The sequence below is a fragment of the Amphibalanus amphitrite genome, unplaced genomic scaffold (genome assembly GCF_019059575.1).
Source record: "Amphibalanus amphitrite isolate SeventyFive unplaced genomic scaffold, NRLGWU_Aamphi_draft 000007F_arrow, whole genome shotgun sequence".
NCBI classification, from domain to species: Eukaryota; Metazoa; Arthropoda; class Thecostraca; order Balanomorpha; family Balanidae; genus Amphibalanus; species Amphibalanus amphitrite.
In genome coordinates, this window is record NW_024881503.1 from 158,369 (window position 1) to 178,291 (window position 19,923).

Here is a 19,923-nt window from a genome sequence, read left to right on the forward strand (position 1 = left end):
AACTTGACTTTTTGGTATTTATGGCCACTCGTGAACCCCATTTGCATCACTGTGTAGTGCCCTAATGTGAGTCCTAGGGTAAGGATATTTTTGTAAGCTCATGACATAATCATGACAGAAGTGATATTGCATCGCTTCTGTGCAACAATTATGCCGTGTAAGATCACCAATTAGGCCAGGGTAACGATTTTCAGACAGTAGTTTTTGATAGAGCTACCAACAATGATGTGTTAAATGTTCATCTAAACAGAACCCGTGTGGACTAGTGGATTGGATAGGGTGACCGTCTCCTCGGTGGCAGCGAGCTCGCGGCCCGTGATTCACGTCGGTTGACCCGCGTTCCGCCGCACCAGACTGCAGCTGGCGAGGGAGAGCCACGGTAGATCCTGAAAGACCGTGCCGTGAGCGGTACTCCTAAGGATATGATGTGCAGTTTGTAAAAGTAACAAACTCATGAAGACTTAACTCCACAAGAAATCGTTTGAGTCGGATCATTCGTACTTTGCATTCACCAACAATGATGTAACAAAACTAAGAGCACTTTAACTTGTATTTACAAAACTTGGTCGGCGTGACGTAATCGGGCTCGGGGAGTAGCGGCCGTACAATTGAGGATGATTCGCATTCCAATACGAATCGGAATACTCTACGAAAAGCTTCGGCTGCCGTTAATCGCTACGTTACCCACCTAATGCATTAAATGGAACGGGAATTTAGAAATACTTTCGACGCGTCTTTGCTGACACTTCGGTGGCCTTTACACGTATGTTAGGTGCAACCACATGAACCTCTATTCCATCAATGATAACCGGTTTCTTTTTAATTGAAGCATGCGATTGCGTAGGTACTGTAGTGGTCGATCATACGTTACAGATAGCTACTATAGGTATTTCCTTCGTCTGTTCGGCGTCAACTGACTATTCGTATTTGGTCCAATCTTGTATGTATGCATGACTCGTGTGAATGACTGATATGTATTATGAAATGGTCTGAAGACTGCAGAGACCTTTCGTTCCACGACCTATCACGGCTTTTATTTTCGACTTAGCAACATAAACGCCCATGGATACGCGAGACCGGTGAATGTATTGATTGGGTGTATGTATCACAGTCAATAACGACCTCACAATGGCCGCCTAGAGCGGCAGCGCAGCGCAACAAAACGATTTCTTCTTCCACGGTGAGGCTCACAACATACATACCAACACATACCGGGCGAATACAGGCAGCTCGAACACCACATGACGGCGTGTGTCACAACATCGTGCGATGCCTTGTCACAAAGTGTAGACCAGAGGATCCCTGGTCCATAGCTGTCTGGGTACAAATAGCTGAGGGTTTGGGACGAATTGGAAATATTTTTACGACATTCCAAAGCATACAATGTGACTACAAGTGTGACACGATGTTCTGAAAATAAGTACAAGCCGGGTCCATCCAGCACGAAATGCGCCTACACATATTCTAACCACTTCTTTGAACCAAATGAGATCTCCCAGAAATAAAAACAATGTTATTCCGGTGTTCAGAATTTCAGAAAGTCCCGATGAAACACAGGTCTTCACATAACCACGACACTACTGAAAACGAAAAGTGGAACATTGCCAAAATCCCAACACTTCCCACCAGTCTTTCTTACATCAAGCTCTTTCATCACACCATGATAAACCAAATAATATTTGCAGCTTTGACATAAAGCGCCTGAATCATAAAGACGAAAATCACAATATGACGCACCATAACCTCCAGGAAGGCGACTTCTACAAATTAGGAAATATGTCGTTAACAATATCAAAAGTCGTTAAGAGTGCCCCTATCTGCATTCGCAACACCAGTTAAGAATTATTCCGATTAGCATCACATTAATACGAAATTAACTGCGTGAAACCGGATTCTCTTAACAATAAAAAGTCAAGATATAAAAGTTTGCTGCTCATAAATCATCATAAGGTTTAACGGGTTCTGACTTTCTAGTCCCTTTTTTGCCTATTTATCTCCCTGTCAGTGTTTCTGTCAGACGAAAGTGACACGATTATCTTTACTCCACTTCACTAAGTCAATGTCCCTGTACATGGGGCACCTAAGTATGACCACTGTACCTCAGGTGATTGGGTCTCCTACCTTTGCCCCTATCAAGATGTTCTGATCCTTTTAATGGCGATCAAACATCGTCCGTGGTCATAGCTACCTCACGGGCGGTGATCAGCAAACAACAGAGGAGCTATGGTGGCACCCTGCGAAACACTCTAAGCAAATGGTGCCTTTGTCGAACGACCGACGACAGCAAACCTGTAGACAGCATTGATAAACCCTGATGGGACGTGCAGGAGAGTTAACGACATGAATTTCAAACGGGTAGGAATTACCATTTCAAAGGTGATTTTCGGGAAGATGAGTCGACCTCAATAGGTAACAATCAATTACGAATACCACACTCAACTAAATGTTTAAGTAGGCTTTTTGGTCAATGGTTGCTGGATAATAGCATAATGCCTATATATTGCCCCACTGGTTCAGCTCTCATGCGAAGCTCCTCGTCCAGTCCCTACATAGCCTCTCAGCAGGAGGTCTGCCGGCATCACATCCGATTACCTTTTTAGTAACATCAGGTAAACTTCAATAATACATAACAATGGTCTCTGCCCCAGAAAATACTCTTCCAATGGCATCCACAACTCCTCAGCAAATAACCGTGCCGGATAGGTATTGCACGGGGAGTAGTCAACTAGCAGACCACAATAGGGCGCTTTGGCAAGCATCGCACACGACATCTATGGTCGTGTTACGAAACTGAGCTCCAGGATACGGCCGCCGCCTTCAGGGGACCGCGACAGAACGCCGTTAAAGCTATTATGTTGGCGCCCATCGGGTCGAGCAAACCGAGCGGCAGATACAACAAATGGCTGCTCGACATTGGGAGAGTCCGGGCCATGTGGCACCACTGAATTCACATCGTCACCCAGCTGCGGCCCGTCGAGAGAAGACGTCCAGCGTCTCTCCGCGACCCGCAGCGGCGATTGCCTCCGCTCCTCAGCGCTCAGCCTGTCAGCACGGGGCGCCACAGGCAGAGGTAGCGCCACATGAGCTGATAGCAGAGAGGGCGCCACCGTGGGCGACCTCCGGGCTCCGCGGTGGGTCCCGGGACCAGCCAGTGACCTCCAGAGGTCACCGCTAGGTGGAGTCCCCGCCGGGGTGGCCACTCATTGTCAGACTGCTCAGAGACTCCAGAGATTTCCGCACCTGGAAATGAATAATATTGGTGGTTAGAAGCTGAAACTAAAGTTCTCAAAAGACATTCTGCACTACTATGTGTGGGTCCGTGGGACACCCAGCAAATATGCGCTATTCTCATAAAAAATGCAAATGAATAAATAAGTAAATTTGTCAACAGGCATGTTCAAGTACAGATTTAGAAATTAGAGCACAGATCAATGCAAGTATTTTTCAGCTAAGACTACGTCACGCAACCTCACGTATTCCTCTCTCATGAATTTTACTTCGAATTTTACTTCCTCTCTCATGAATTCGCCAGGAAGCACCAGAGTCAGAGCATCACTGCACTGGAATTCCCTGCCACCCTGACAATCTGGGCGGCCTATCACTGATCGGAGTGACCCTCCTCCCGTAAAGGTCGTTATGGGTCGATAAAGCTGGGCTGACGGTTATCCTGATTTATATCCCAGTCTACGGAACCAACCACCAGTTGCTCACGAAAAGAGAGAGATGCTAGGAATCAATGTTTCCAGAGGTAGGTCAAAAAGCCTAGATGGGCAGCTTGATGCAAACATTTATTGCTTTGTTGGACCGTGTAATGCGTTGGTGGTTGAACTTGACAACTGCAAAACGCAGCGGTAGCTTTAAACGATTTCTTAAATAAATAAAAACACGAAAAAATACGTCATCACTATTCAGTCTTACATGAGCGTTAGTGTTTTGCCAGTTGATAATCTAATTTTGTGAGCTAATTGTGATGTAAGAAATGACCATGCTTATAATGCACATTTAACTTAACGGTTATCTTAACGGTTTCATTTCATCAATTACATTTTTGCATCCACACCGATTTCACACCACTACCAGCTGAATCTAATTTAAAACGTGCACGGATTCTACTTTTATGCCGCCGGGACTTTGAGCCGCCTTTATAGCTCTCATCTCCATACTTGTCATGATTTACGAGGTTTGTTATAATAGCCTTCATTCCATTAACGACCTCGATACAGGCGGGCCGGAAGCAAATCTGGGCGGCTGTCGGCGCTGGTTGAATCGATAGATAGCTGGCTGAGTTCCACCAGTGACGCCATAACAAGGTATACCCAGTGACGTCAGCTCACCATAGCCAGCTGCTGTAGATGCAGGTTCAGCGTCCGCTCCGCCTCCTCTAAGCTCTCCTGGGTCTCCACCCTGCGGCACAAAAAGGAAAACAAACATTTGTAATAAAGGTTTATCTCTTCTTATTTTAGCATACACAGTACACACAGTGATCAAGGTATTCGTTACCGAAAGCTCTGTATTTTGAATTGTGTATTTGAATATTTATCTCTTAGGCCAAAGCAGAGTCTCCGCCACCGGGGTTTGCGGGTTCGAATCCCCTCCGATTATTTTGTTTCCGTAATGCGGCTGTATGCATTGTATAAGGCTGTCAGCAGATCATTTTATGGTCGAAGACGAACCCCCAATCCTAAAACCGTGGCGGAGCCTATCTATGTCAAAGGACAAGATTATTCCGGCTTGTGTTATTGACTGCATCATTTGCTTGATCGTATTTTCAGGCAACTAAAATTTGGAGCCATTTGGTGTGAAATTATTTAATTGTTTTGCGACGATCATAGCATAAGTGGCTAGATATGCAGCTTATGCATGCTTAACCGCAGGTCATCAATAAATAAGAAGTCATTGTGTGCTTTGTGGAGCGACAAACATGTTTTCCGCTATAGCTGCAATAGCACGCATTTTTAAAATGCGCTCACATTGCGTGCACCGTCGGAGTATATTTTAAACTCCAGCGTACAGCATGATAAGACATAATAAGGCCATACACGTTGAACACACGTCATTCCAAAAAACAACAGTTCAATGTTGCACTCAAATTATATCATGCTTTTAGCATATTAGGCTATGAAGGTTAAAACTGCATCTGATTGATGTGTTTATTCAAAAGCAGCATAATGGCCATATACGATGGTTGAAAAATATCTTCTTTGGGGCTTTTCTATACCTATTGAAAAATAACACTAATTTGAAACTTAAAATGTGAACATCCGAGCCATACTACCTCAAAATACAACGATGATCTAAAAGCTACCACCACGATAATTTCGAACACCATGACCAGTTGCCGCCCCGCTCAGAGGCACTGCACAGCTCGTGCTCCGTGACGGCCCCGTGGCCACTGCTCCCTCCCCTACCCCCATCGGCGACCTATGGGCAGACAGATGACCCGTCGGAATCCGTGACAGGTCAGAGAGTGGCGTGTCGGCCGCGACGACGGCCGACCCCCGGTCCTAGCGTGCATGGTCGGCGGCCAAATGTGACTGTCACGCGAGCTCCCCCCCCCCCGACTCCCCCTCCCGACCTATACAGATCAGTATTCCCTTGACGACCGTCCTATACTTACAGTGTAAGAGCGTCGTACCGTACGATGTTCTATCGATGATTATAAATTACGTATGTGTTCCTTTACAAGGTCGACGGTTCTTGCATCCCTGCATTCACTCCTATGCATCATGCGAAATCCAACGCATCCCTCACTTGGTTATACCTCAGTTCCCCGTGCCTTCTTTTAATCCTGCGCCTCCCGTATCCTCTTCCCTACAGGATAAGCATGTCCTCTGCACTACCACTAAACATGCTCTCGTTAAACCCGAATCTCATCCCATAACTTTTCCATGTCCGCAGTTTCATCCACTGCACCTCATAAACTGGCCATTCCTGGCATGGCGGCACCTGACATTTGACTCGCTCCCAGGGCCGGGTGAGTTCTATTGATTTGTGAGAGGCCCTCTGTCAGTCAACAGGCCCCATTGTTTGCAGTATCGGTGTGGAACGAAAGGTTCGAATTGGCTGCTATTGGCCAGTTGTGTGGACCCGGCAGAGTTATGGATCAGCATGGTTGCTGAGTTTCGTCCTCAGGGGCAACAAACAAACAAGACTGAACAAAGGGCTAGGAATTTTGTAAACACGGAGAGATGGTTTCATGCCAATAATTCAGGACTGAAGTGCTGTCAAGCTTGAATAATGTCAAATATGTGCCGGCCCTGGCCGAAGACGATGTCCTCAGACATCCGGTCATTAATTTTCGGCATGGCGCAGACGTATCTAGTTACATATCTAGTTACTGTATCTAGTTACTGTATAGCGTGATCCCTTGAAAAGCTCGTACGACATGTGACGCGGGCCTAATGCTAGTACGCCAATCCGCCGATAGATGGGGTTAGTGGTCAACGCCTGGTAGGTATACTGTACCGCAAGGCTTCGTCAACATTGGATCCTTTACGGATATCCCGTGAACGATGCATATGTTGACATTGAAGAAAAATACAGCATTGTATAATATAACTGGTGTGCATTATGTTCCTAAGTGTTATTTGGGTGTTGCAGCTATTGATAGGTGTTGTTATGTATAAACATAAAGGAATTCTATTGTATTTTACGTGGGTTGGATACCCAGGAACAGTTGATGTTGCGAGCGAACGGTTGAATTTTCAGGTAGACATGAAGTTATTGTAAAACATGCTGCAATATGTTAAGTTAAACATCAGCTTTAAAAATACATACAAAACTGAATACCAAAATTTACAAAAATAAAGTGCGTGCGATAAGTGAGACTTAAAATCCCTAGCAAAACAGAGATAAATAATTCTTAGTATTAGAACACCATTCCCGACAGAGGTACCTTAGCCGTTAGGGCCATTTTACGGGTCGCAGCAGGCTTATCCATAGCCTTGACAATATGCGATACTTCAGGCACATTCTTCGTCCGCGACCTGTGGCCTCCATTTTTCAGAAACTTTAATGGACAACATTCCTAGTTCATATTGTGTGTTTGAGTTTCGTCATGCTAGGAAGTTTGCCTATTACGCCACGTCAAGGTGCCATGCTAAGTGCCATGTCTACGAACGATTGTGTTCACAACTCGGTACCCCCCTCCTCCCCTTCCCCGCCCCACTACTACTACACAAAGCCGGTCGATACTTCACTAAGGGGAGGGGCTGTGATCGGGTATGGCGTCACGGCCGTACTTTGATGGGGGAGGGGAGGCCCAGCCGTGTCGTGACGTAGTTTGTTTAGGTCGGTTGCTAGGCAACGGAAGAGCGTCGACGAACATGCAGGAAACAAGGGAGTGCGACGCAGCGCGCAGCCCAATGCGTAAAATAGTGGACGGCGTAGCCAGTGGGAGGGTCTACGCCGCATTTCATGGGGAAATTTGCATTTCATGGGATCCTATATTGATACGACAATGAGCTGCTAATGTCAAAACGATTGCTTATGCCATGTATCGAGAAGTGTTCATTGAAATCGAAGAGAGATAAGACAATATTGTCGTTATCATCGCAATCTTATCGCTATCCTCAGAATCTCTATCCGTTCAATGTATCCTCATTCTATAGGTCACTTTTGCCGTTATTCGGGCTAACGATCATCCCACTAGACAGCCAGTGGATGCTATAGCTCTATTAGGGACACGCTTCTGCCTGTTCAAGTGACAAGTTGTGCGCTGGCCTATCGGAACACTCCCGGCCCAACGAGATAGGCTAGCCACCGCGACGCACCAGTCGGTAGTCGAATGTTCGTGCTTTGTTGTACAACTAATAAAGATGAAACACTAAGAACAGAACACATAATACGCCCATGTAGCCAACGAATATTTGACCTTCCTGCCAAATCTTGGAGTCACATGATCCTGTATCACGGACCATTTAGTTGCCACAGCGCTGGTCTGCACAATCCAACAGGTCGCTGGACGCTGGTTCATGGATTAGTCTCGTTGACACGGGTGGTGGCGTGACCTCACATAGTTGCGCTCGGGTTGCTAGAATGTAAAGCCTCGCCCTGTATCCTCTGGAGACCGGTGATCCGACTTCGAAGCTAGAGAGCGTTCGTTTGCTCTTTGGCTTTGAATATTACGGCCCGCGAATCGTTTGATAATGAGCTACTGCCGTTCTAGGAAGTTCGCTGACCCGAGAAGGCCTTCGAATAACTGGATTCTTTGTTAAGCAATAAATAGGTAATGCAAGTGGTTAAGCTTGCCACTAAACTTTACCTAACATGCTTAGGTAAAAAGGACCTTGATAACTTGCTGGGTTCTATCACACGAGTCGTGACGTATCTCGTAAAATGCCTTTTAGACTTAACATCACTATTCACTATTATTCATTGTTAAAAATACACCACAAACTATTTCGTCAGCCTATCACAATACCATACCGGGTACTGCTATAAACGAATTTTCACCCTAATGCCACTATTCATTGTTGAAATTACTCCACAAATAAGACCATTTCATCAGCCTGTCATGTCGCCACCTGCACATGCCAACCTTTTAAGTATCGTCGCCTTGAATGAAATGAAGCACACCTGCCGACCTGTCGTCCAGACCCTAACAGCGGTCCACAGCTAACACCGTTCGATGAGCTATTCACTATTCAGCACCATATAACAAAGGCCGGTATGGCTCTTGCAGTCCTCGGTCGCCCCCGCGGCCCGCGCCATTGGGCGTTGTTTGGTCCATAGCAACCGGTAAACAGTGGTCGAAGAACGGAATAAATACGCTGTGCGGCTTTTAGGGCAATGGCGACCAGCTTATCGCACATCGTGGGCATTAAATAGTGCCGCAACAATGTACAATGTATGTACAGGTGGTAATGGCCTTTTTTGTAACACTTCCGTGTCCCATTATTGTGTGAATTATAGCTACCTATTTGCACGGCAGTAGGTAAGTGACTTGGCATGCGAATTTCAGTATTTTTTTCTTCTCTCTCTCTCTCTGTCTCTCTCTCTCTCTCTCCCTCTCCCTCTCCCTCCCTCCTCCCTCCTCCCTCCTCCCTCCTTCCTCCTTCCTCCCTCCCTCCTCCCTCCCTCCCTCCCTTCCTCCCTCCCTCCCTCCCTCTCTCTCTCTCCCGCTCTCCGTCTCTCTCTCTCTCTCTCTCTCTCTCTCTCTCTCTCTCTCTCTCTCTCTCTCTCTCTCTCTCTCTCTCTCTCTCTCTCTCTCTCTCTCTCTCCCCCTCTCTCCCTTCCTCTCACCTCTGGTAGGGGCTCTCGATGCGCCGCTGGATCTCCTCCATTCTGGAGAGCGATGCGTACGACGAGCAGAAAATGAGCAGCAACAGCAGGTTGCAGAACAGAAGTAGAAGTGTGGAGCGGTGCGCGGTGCTGTTCCCAGAGAGCCAGGCAAACAGACTGGAGAGACCTCCGCCTAGCAGCGACGACAGGGAGACTGTGAGACAGAGGGGCCACAGGGGTCAGGGTCTGTGAGACAGAGGGGTCACAGGCGTCAGGTCAAGGGTCAGGGGGCGGTAGACTGAAGGTCAGGTCAGGGGCAGGGACGCCTGTGAAGGTGCGACTGTGAGACAGAGGGGCCATAGAGACAGATCAGGTCAGGGGTAGGGACGGGTTAGGTCAGGGACAAGGGAGGTGCGGGATGCAGGTCAGTTGAATGGCAGGGGAGGGACACTTCAAGGTGAGGGATATTTAAGAAATTATTAAAGGTCATACCTGGGCTAAGAATTCACTCATTATGAAAATCATACCGCACTGCTATGCTTGAACCCATTGGCTAAATGCTTTCAAAAGAAGAAACAGGATTTCCATTTTAGCGTAATTGAATGCAATCTGACCAGCGTACCCACTCAAGCAAACGAACTCCGGTTCCGTCAAGTCAACAACTAAAAAGACGCATCAACTCTAAACATTGCAACCTCTTAAACAAAGCGGCATATGACAGTTAAATGTTAATGCTACTCATTAAACAAGAGCTACTACCCACACCTGACCTTCACATAGCCACCGGTACTCTGCCATCCAGACATTTATCATTCATACGACCCGGCCATTAGGTCGTGACCAGTGTGTCATGGCGACACTGTCCTGCGTGAGTTTTCCACACGGACCGTGCCTTCTTCACGGACATGTATGTGCCTGTCGTGAGAGCGACGTTCCACGCGTGCTGCAGGCAACAGCGTCACACGAAAGGTTTTGAATTGCCTGGATGAAGGCTGCCTCGATCGGCGTGGAATGATAGGTGGCTGCTTCTTATTTATAATATAATATGTAAGTTATTTATGTTGTGCATAGGGGTGTAAGTTAGCTTTAAAATACCAGCTATCAGGTAAAATAATATGTCCTGCTGATAATGAAGCTTATAATGAAATGTGTTTAGTAAATTATTTAATTAAAAGCATGCCCACGTATGGAACTCAACATGTGCACAAGTGGTGAAGCAAGAAGTCGTACATAGTGGTAGGTGTACAAAAACATCACGGATGGCTCGCCGTATCATGTGGATCACACGATAAGACGGTTGGTTGGTTACCTAGGCTACCCGCGTTTAAAAGCAAGTTAGGTCCCTAGACCGTTCATTATCTTTAGCCTTGGCTTTAATTGCAGGTCACCCGATAAGGCGGTCCTATTGATAAAGAAATGCACGCATACACACCTGCACGCAGCGCCAAAGCGGATGACCTTGAAACACGCTTCAAAAGGAAAAGCAAGTAGAAATGAAGGACTGAAAATACAAATGAAATGAAAATGAGCTACATGTTTTGTGTTTGTGCGCCTTCATCAGTTCAGTATCTTACCGCCGGAGGGTATCGTGCGTTTAGCTAATAACGACGCCTTGATAATGAAAAAAGAGTCAACCAAACCCCAAACTTCATGCACCTTAATACATATTGTTGTATGTTTCATGTCCTCAGTACACTGAGGTCATGCTGCTACTGCAGAGGTGTCTGCGGCTGTGTTCATTTCTATTTCCATACAAAAGCAACAAATCCCCCTAAAATAGCCGTGATGATAAGAAGTGTAAGGAATTAATAAATTAATAAAATTGATAACATTTATACGATGCAGGACATCAACCCTAATACAAATACAAATAATCAACCCAAATACGACTAATAATAATCATCACTTTCAGAACAGCACCTTTCCAGGACCATAGCCACGATGTGCTATTCGTTGTCACCGTGCTACCGACGATTCATCTATGTAACGATCAGCAACGCTACCCTGTCGGGTAGCCATTGACACATTTCTTCACGCGCGCCTAACGACCTGCTGGCATGGGAACGCCCCCCCCCCCCCTGAGCCCCCTCCCCCTGCTTCTATCCCCAACGGTTACCAGTGAGCGACAAAGAAATTATTGAGGAATGTAGACACATAAACTGGAATGGGGACAAGCTGCCATTCCTTCTGGTGATGTAAAATGTTGTGTGTCCCCCGTGGCATGTGCTTATTCAACTGAAAGCGTTCAGACTGCGCTAAATTTTATGGTTCATGCTCCTTCTACCGATTGCCTACAAGTTTGTTTGAAAGTTGGAAGACAATTTCTGTGCAGCCTTTTGTCTTACTTTATAATATTTTTTTTCCACATTGCTGGCATAGTTTGCCAGCTAAGTAAGCGTACCTAAGAAACATTGTTGCAGTAGCCACGTAGTTCGCAGTTCACGTTCAATGCGCAGGCAGCGCCGGCAAGGTCGCTAGGATATCGAACAGGACACGAGCAGCGCAGTTCGCCGAACGCGAAACAATTGGTTCAGAAACTACCACCCACCCCGTGGTAAACAGAGGTGACGTGACGGTGTTCCAGGAACTGGCACCATCGCGCTTCAAAGGCTTCGGCCGCAGATACCTACAAGAAAGACTGCTGAGTTTATTGACAACATTATTTTTTGTCAATCAGGTGTTATAGAAATACAAAAACTGATTGCAAAAGAAAAATTTACTTGAACGAATAAAATACTCAGTAATGTTCTGTATCCAAAAGCACATAGAAACTACCACTTGTTCCTCATATAAAACTACCGACATTATTATATCACAAAAGAGTAACAAGACTCTTTTGACGAAGAACGCAGTTAGGAGCGCCAGTAGCTACATTACATACCGAAGGCTTATTGTGTCAATTGCTATGCAGTACCCTCGTTATTATGCGTAGCGAACCCCGTTCCCTAGCAGTTCCTCTCTTTCTATTGAGACCAGCACTTGTTACCCCCATCTGGCCGATCCCATGACCTCAGTGTGACCTCTGACTGTCAGTGACCCTTGAAAAGGTCACTTCGATCGATGCCATAAATAGGCCTCAGTCACACTCCAGTTTCGGTCCAACCGTCCGCGAATTGATAATACGTGCCACCCGTTGAACAAGTGTTAAATGGTTTATTTTATCAGTGTACTTCTGGCAAATCATTAATAGAGAAGGAATTATGACCGTCACTAAACTTAATTATAAGAATTTAATTATTGGTTTCAGGAAAGCAGCTTAGTCCTGTTATAGCAATCAAGTGTTATAGAAACAACTGTAACAGCAATCAGCACACCAACATGTCTTCTACAAACGGATAAATAAGTGATGAGCCCATCTGGCAATAAAACCAAAAATAGTTACTACAGACTACTAAACATAATTATTGTATGTAACCATTAGGTAACCATTCTATGTATAGCCGAATAGGTACTTTTTCAAGACCACATCTTTTTTCTATCAAGACCAACGAAAAATATTACAAATCAAATGCAGCAATTAGCATTAACGAGCCACAGAAAATACCTATGAACCTTGGTGTTCATAAATTGCGTCAAGTGACTGGATGTTTATTCTGACATTATGTGACTGCTCCTTTGTCAGGATAATGTAAAAATATACTTGATAAGTTAAAGGTCGATGGTTTATTTGAAGAAAATAATATGGAAAATTAAACAATGCGAAAGCAGAAAACAATTCTAAAAATGAAAATAATTGTGCAAGTTTTTGGTAAACTGATTTAGGTTTTTAAATGTACGAGTAGTTATCATCAAACGCGATGTAAGCTAAATCGTCAACATACCATTTATTACGCAACAAAAACAGTGGGGTAAATGATATACCGTTTATTGACCATGGAAAACATACGTGGATGATTCCGAAGCCCCTTTTTAGATAACCACAAGTATGTTTATCACTGCTGATATACAAGCGCAGTTGGTCATCAGTTGTAGTTGAAGTTCTGAAAATTTAACTCCATATAGACACACAGAAACATGCAGTTTATGCTAGATTCACAACGGATGCAATCATATGCATAGCAGCTACTCAATTCAAGAGCTGCTTTAGTGAGGCACGCATCTGAGGCTCGACTGTCTTTGTGCAATATCGCTGCATTTAGCATATTTATTCTCTCATGATGTATAACATTCCTTGACTCGGGCACATGCGCCTAATGCAAAACACATCCGACGTGAACTCGACTTTACACAGGACCTTAAAATATACCTCTTGCACATCGTTATGTGGACCAATCTACAACACATATAGGTATAGCTTATATTATTAGCTAGACCCCAAAGAAGGGTAATAATGCTTCGTTGTCTATGAAACACTGACTAATTCGCCGTTGGGCAAATACTTCGGCCGCTAGTTATGCGTAGATGGGTAAAGAGTAGGACGAAACAACGTTACAAAACAAGGCAATTCATCGGTTGGACGATGCACGCGCGAAATACGGGCAGAAATCATTGCAGGTGTTTGCAATATAACCGTAGAAACAAACGACAAGTACAATTACAAACGTGCCTATAAAACGACATAGAAACATCGACAATCAGCTTGTGTTACGACAATCACGATGACCTGCATTAGCCAGCACTGCTTCGATACAACACCGAAGCCGCACGGTACGTTTAAAGTTACTTGTAACACGCCAGAAGCGTAACATTTCTTGCCAGAAGCGTAACATTACAGCTTTACATGTGTGCTATTCCGCGTGGTGTTAATGCTTAACGTTTGTGACACATCAGCGTTAATGATTGACGATTATAAACTGGCGCAGAGAGAAGGCACAAATTGGCGCAGACTACGATACATCGATGCCGACACGACCGTCGTCAAAGCACCAAAATAAGCCTAGCTCGATAAACAAGGCGAGCATTCCTTTTCGAAACGGACAAAGTGAACTGTTGGTCGCAGAAGAAGCGCTACTGTATGCCAGTACTAATATGTATATATTTTCTGCTGGTTTGTATCTCTTGCTTTATTGGTCCAACCTTTCAGAAGCTGCAAAACTTGCGAGAATAGGTAGTATAATCTTCAACATTCATAGTTAAAACCGTTGAATGGTGCTAAATATCAAAACGAAACGCCCTTAGCATCAGCCCCATGATATCTTCAGATGCCGGTGAGCCGACGCCCCACAATGGTCGTATCTGTGGGGATCTTTTATCCCCCGTACCAACAGCACATCTTCATCAGCAGTACCTCCGCTCAGCTTACCACTTCCCGGTCTTCAGGATCCAACTTCTGCATCCCTATCCTTATTTTAATCGATCATCTTGTACAAGATGATGCTGAAGATCATTCCCAGGATCATGATGCAGGCGATACCGATGCCTACACCGCCGATCACCTTGGCGTGATCCTTGACGTACATCTTGACCTTCTCCTTGCAGCCGGCGCTGTAGGCCTGTCCGGATGTGCACGTTTCCGGTTCGTCAGGGCAGCAGGAAGACGGGATGGAGCTACCCCACTCGGTTTTCGTGATCACACCGCAGCACTTGAGCCGCGACTGCGCCAGGTCCCAGCCCTGCTTGATGGCCTGCTTTTGGTTGTAGTCCTCCATCGTGTCCTTCATCTCGTCCTCGATCTTGTCGCCGACTTCGTCCCGGAACACGTAGGCGAGGATGCCGGCGGTCAGCATGAACAGGAAGATGATGAGCAGGATGACGAAGTACGACAGCAGCATGCACTTGTTCTCCTTCAGTGCGCCGAGACAGCCCAGGCACGAGATGATGACGACGATGACGCCGGCGAAGATCAGTAGGATGGCGGCGTTCGAGTACATGGTGGTGCCGACGATCTCCGAGAACTGGTTCTTGTCGACCAGTGTCCAGATGCCGACCGACAGCACTGTCAGGCCACCGACAAAGATGAGGAAGTTGGCCAGGAACAGCAGGTACTGCATCACCTTACCGCAGCCGCCGTCGATTCCTTTTCCGAAACCCATGATGGCGAGCTTGAACAGCTACTGGGTCTTATTGATCTGCTACTCCAGATACCCTGACTCTGCTCAGTATCAAGTCACGGTCCTACCAAACCACCTAACTTTGTACCGCGAGAGACCGCTCTGTCTTACAGGACGAGCGGCGGCTCAGCCTGTTGCTATCGCCGCAGGCCGAACAAGCACGTCCGAATAACGGTCGCTCTGGAGGACAACTGGTGCACCACATCGACCCGGGCCTGGCATCACCCCCTGAGCCCCCCTCGACACCAATAGAGGGGGGCAGAGGGAGGAGCCTACGGGCCCGGACGGCCGCCGCCGGCACCGCCATCCGCCAATGGCGACGGTGCCGTGCACAAATACTCGAGGCCGCCTACCGAGTAATGGTTCCCAGGTGAAGGACCTCCACACGCACGGTAGCGACTATGCGCTCGATTAAACGGTGCTGTGACGTCACCGGATGCCTGACGGATGACGTCATCGGCGTGACGTCATATATGTGATGGTAGTTGACTGCGTAGGATGAATGATTAGTGACGTATGTTTATGTGTCAACTGTGCCCAATATCGAACGGGGAAACAAGGTTAATTGTGCCTACATGACATCAAGGAACGTAGCCAGACACTAGCCGAGTGACCAGCATGCTGCTACAATGATGTTTCGCACGTAAACAGTTAAAAACAGCTTTAGCTTGTGCGTATCAATTTTGAACACGAATCTTAACGGGAATTGTAAGGCGAGAAAGTAAAAGTACGAGTATGTAGAGTAGAAGAGCATTACAGGGTGGGGCAGAAAGATTTACCTGTTTGTTTTCAGTCCATAACTCAAAAAGTTTTGGACGGACTTTAGTGAAATTTTGCATGCGGCTTCCCAACTGACTCGTGTATAATTGTTATGATCGTTTTTAATTTTGTCATGATTGTTGCCTAGCTATGGCGGAGATTACAAAAAGAGCCCAAATTGCGGCGCCGATGCAGGCTGGCCACAGCGTCCGAAGCGTTCCAAAACAGCTCGGCGTTACCATAAAAACTGTTAACAATCTAAAGAAATGCCTTAAAGGGACAGGTACAGTATATCTAAAAAGTATGTCCCCTGGTTTGGCTCTCCCACAGGAGGCGAATCGGTAACTTGGCTGAATCCCAGTTGCGGCACCCGGCCGCCAGGGTCGCTGCCGCGCGAGCGGCCTTGACCGCTCGCATGTCATTGGCAGTTCGGTCCCTCCCCATCTATACCGAGGTGGGGAGGGGAGAAGAGGGGAAGAGAGGGGAGGGAGCGGCATCCGCTCGGCACTTGGCGATACCTGGCTGACCCCGCGCTCCCTCGCTGACCTTTGTCCTGCCCTCAGGCGAAGCCCGACTTCCTGGCCTGTAGCGGCCCAGCGGAAAACCGAGCTCGCGGGGCGCGACTCCATTGGCCCAATCTTATAAATGGAATGCTGTCGTATTCACGGCATTAGATAATATTAATAGTGATACCAGCAGTGGATGTGGTAAAATACAGTCCAAAATAAGCGAAAGCACTCGATTCGTGCATAATGCGCCCTCCCATTCAAATAAGCCCGCCCACTTCGATAGATGGTGTAGTTTCTTAGGGCGTAAAAGATGCAAAACACTACCGATTTTTTTTTAGCTCGGCCACTGGGACCGACAATATACAATTGACTGAAATGCATGAAAACCATTTTGCATTTAGGTAATAGCCGTTTTCTGCACCCAAACTTAAGCCAGTGACGCCCTGTCCATTCTAAAGCGTTTATAAGACTGTTCCCAGCACCCGATTTTATATGAGGATTGAGGAAGTCGTTTAAAAAGCATCTTATTTCTAACGAATTTAATATTATGTCCACTTTTACAGGACGTCTATAGAGCTTTGACTTTTACATTTCTTCCTCGTTCAGGAGAAACGTTTTAACCCTCACCGGACCTTCAGGTTTTCTGAATACCGAGGGGACGTTGGGGGTTGGAAGTGAGGAAACACTTCCAACCCCCCTTCGCCGATTCGCCCCTAATTGAGCTAGAGCCTCACGAAAGAAACGATCGTGTGCGTCGTTACGAAATGCAGCGATTGGTCTCCGATTTAAGGACCAGGGTCAGCCGATGACTTCGGAGGTCAGGTCAAGTGGCCCAAGGCACAGGTTCGGTTTTTGGTAAATAACTTCGCTAAAAATGATCGCAGATCCGCGATTTTAGCAGCATCGTGTTTGTCTAGCTCAGGCGTGTCAAATGGTATACTTTTTCTTCGGGTGAGATCAACTTAACCCTCGCCCGTATATGTAGAGGGGGGGGGGGGGGTCGAACGGACCCCCTCCCTCGGTTTTTCGCGAATAACTCGCGTAAAAAGCGGCCGATCGCGACGAAACTTTCGTTACCCTCGCGTTAATCAATTTTACACCCATCCTGAAATTGTCATGACCCTGACCTTAATGACCTTTGACCTGCGACCTACTTTTGAGACCATGTTTGGCCGGAATCGCGATTCGGCGTATGTCGGCTCGCATTAGCGGCGCGTTTGCAGTCTTTTCGTGGTTTTAAGCGTTCAAACATGGGATATGATGTTGCTTCCATGCATTAGGGTGGGTGTCAAGGTCACCGGAAAGTCAGGTCAGGTCATTGACCTTTGATGACCTCGGTTCACTTTTTCGAGTTTTACATGTTTCTAGGCCAGTTTTAGGAGCTGAATTCGAATTTAGCAGCCATATGAACATTTACGAAGTAGTTTTGGTGCCCTCGTAACATGTTGCGAAGCTGTCAGAGGCGGTTGCCATCTACTACGAATACCCTTACTGGTTGACCTGACCTGACCTGACCCGACCTGGCCTAAATGCATGAAGACATCATCTGTGATAAAAACTAACATGATATTCGTGATCAGCACCCCGAAAACCCCATAGCAGCCACGCTTTACGACTTTCTAACAGGCCCGATTTTCCCGACTTTTGGGTCATTGACCTGACTTGGAAAGTCAACCGATGACCTAGGACCTTAAAATTGGGTATCATCGACTTCCTCTCGTCACGGCCAACACGCTAGTTTTTTTCCGCGAAGCTCTAGCTCGATCAGGGGCGAAACGGCAAGGGAGGGTCCAACGGACCCCCCCCCCCCCCCTTCCTTATACGTTTGCGGCTGAAAAAACACCAATACGGGCGAGAGTTAAGGTGTTAACCTCGGGTCAAGGTCAGGTCACAGCCCGTCAGGTCACGAAGCTGGTCAAAGGAGGTCATATTGCACATCAATCGATTCGGCAGGTCTTTTCATGTCCATTAGTGGCTTTATCGACTCGGTAGCATTAGTTGATCGGGAGTTATTGACGAAAAACTGATACCCTTGGTTACGTGATAAATGACGTCACGCAAGATCAACAAAGCAAAATTAAAGCATCAGACCTTGCAAGGAGCGCATGAAATCACGATTCCGTGTGCTTGAGAATTTGAGATAGTTGTATATCATTTCCGGACCAAAGTAGCAATTTCCATATTCCCCTGACTTTTAATGGTGAGAGACTGACCTGATCTCAGGCGAACCTTCAGAAAATCCGAGATATACATTTATACAAGCTGTGAGACTCTCGATCATACTATAAGATCCTGTAAGTTTCATCTCCCTATGAAAGCTCTGCACTGAGGGTGTTGCGAAGTTGGAACATTTTAGGAGTGTGCACACAGTCCTAAAATGTTGAGGACACTGGACAGTTTAGGACAGTTTCACACAGTTCATTTTAGGACTGCTCATTTATGACGTCATACTAGATCAGTGACCTGACTTGACTTAAAATGCGGTTGGCGTAAAAAAATCCGACTTATCAAATCCCGACTAAAAAAATCGACTTAGGTATAATCCGGTTAATCAAATCCCGACCATGTTTTTACCTGGCCATTAATGTTCTAGCCTTACAGGTGATTGTTTGAACGCGGAAGATGCTGAATCTTGGTTAACCCTATACTTATCGTATGATAAAGAACGTCAGTGTTAGAAAGTTGATTAACAATTTTATTTAGGATAGTTTAATTCAAGTGGGTATAATCCGACTTGACAATTTACTAGGAGGGTTTTGCAGCGCTATTAGTTCGGCATTTAATTATAAATCATTGCTAATTTCGATCCGGATATCGTTATTCAATGCTGGCCTTTGCGTCCTCAGAAAGTTGTTTATAGTCATGAAGGCTTGCATTGACCCATACTTTCCATTTTCAGCACTATTATTCGCCGTAGTTGACCAGGTGTTTTCTTCAGCTCTCCCCTGAATCCTTTGGCTTAGACCTGGCGTATCACCCGTGCATCGCAAGACGCACCTACCACACACAAGTTCATGATCCCCACGAACCCACATCAGCGTCCGTTCGCTTGGTGTGTGACCCCTTGACCTTTGGCCGCGACAACTGCCAGCTTGCTGGAGCACCCCTCCCTACACGCGCTGCCCCGCCCGCTCCCCTCCCTCCCCCCCCCCCCCGGGGTCGTGTCACGAAGGTTCGGGCTTACGCTACTACCGGCCGCTGCGCAGCTGTCACCTAGCGCCTGGGAATGTGTGGTCTGGTGCGGATTCAGCCAACTACCGGCTCGCGACACCAGCGCCACGTAGTGGCGACGGTACATTCTTTTTAGACACACTGTACAGTGTCGAGGAAGCCCATCCCAGGCAGAACAAGACATGTCCGCGCTAAAGAGCTGGTTGATATCGTGCACAAGATGGTGTCTCGAACTCCTTGGCGAAATATGCGCAAACTGGCAAAGGACCTCG

The 19,923-nt window shown here is 46.6% G+C and overlaps 2 protein-coding genes and 1 long non-coding RNA gene across 7 annotated transcripts in view; 1 reads left to right on the forward strand and 2 right to left on the reverse strand.

The window, feature by feature from the left end:
- Window positions 1-1,067: 1,067 nt before the first annotated feature.
- LOC122378241 (GRAM domain-containing protein 2B-like) overlaps window positions 1,068-19,923 on the reverse strand; it is a 97,519-nt gene continuing 78,663 nt past the window's right edge. For 3 of the 5 annotated variants that reach the window (XM_043359108.1, XM_043359081.1, XM_043359100.1), the window contains 3 exons: window positions 9,244-9,436; window positions 4,335-4,404; window positions 1,068-3,240 (listed from right to left, as the gene is read on the reverse strand). In XM_043359108.1, the coding sequence (XP_043215043.1) occupies window positions 3,172-3,240; window positions 4,335-4,404; window positions 9,244-9,436 (332 nt within the window). In that variant the 3' untranslated portion in view covers window positions 1,068-3,171. The remainder of the gene's footprint in view (window positions 3,241-4,334; window positions 4,405-9,243; window positions 9,437-19,923) is intronic. The other 2 variants (XM_043359115.1, XM_043359091.1) reach the window with 1 other exon arrangement.
- LOC122378261 (tetraspanin-9-like) lies at window positions 13,072-15,399 on the reverse strand. The gene has a single exon (XM_043359129.1). It carries the CDS (start codon window positions 15,192-15,194, stop codon window positions 14,511-14,513), a length of 684 nt encoding a protein of 227 aa, XP_043215064.1. The 5' UTR covers window positions 15,195-15,399; the 3' UTR covers window positions 13,072-14,510.
- LOC122378270 lies at window positions 15,974-19,919 on the forward strand. Its single transcript, XR_006255996.1, has 3 exons — window positions 15,974-16,254; window positions 17,318-17,323; window positions 19,801-19,919. It is a non-coding gene; the product is annotated as an uncharacterized LOC122378270 (long non-coding RNA).

What these genes read in the sequence shown, in the direction of transcription:
- LOC122378261 (XM_043359129.1), bottom strand. Translation starts at nt 15,194, where the DNA reads ATGGGTTTCGGAAAAGGAATCGACGGCGGCTGCGGTAAGGTGATGCAG.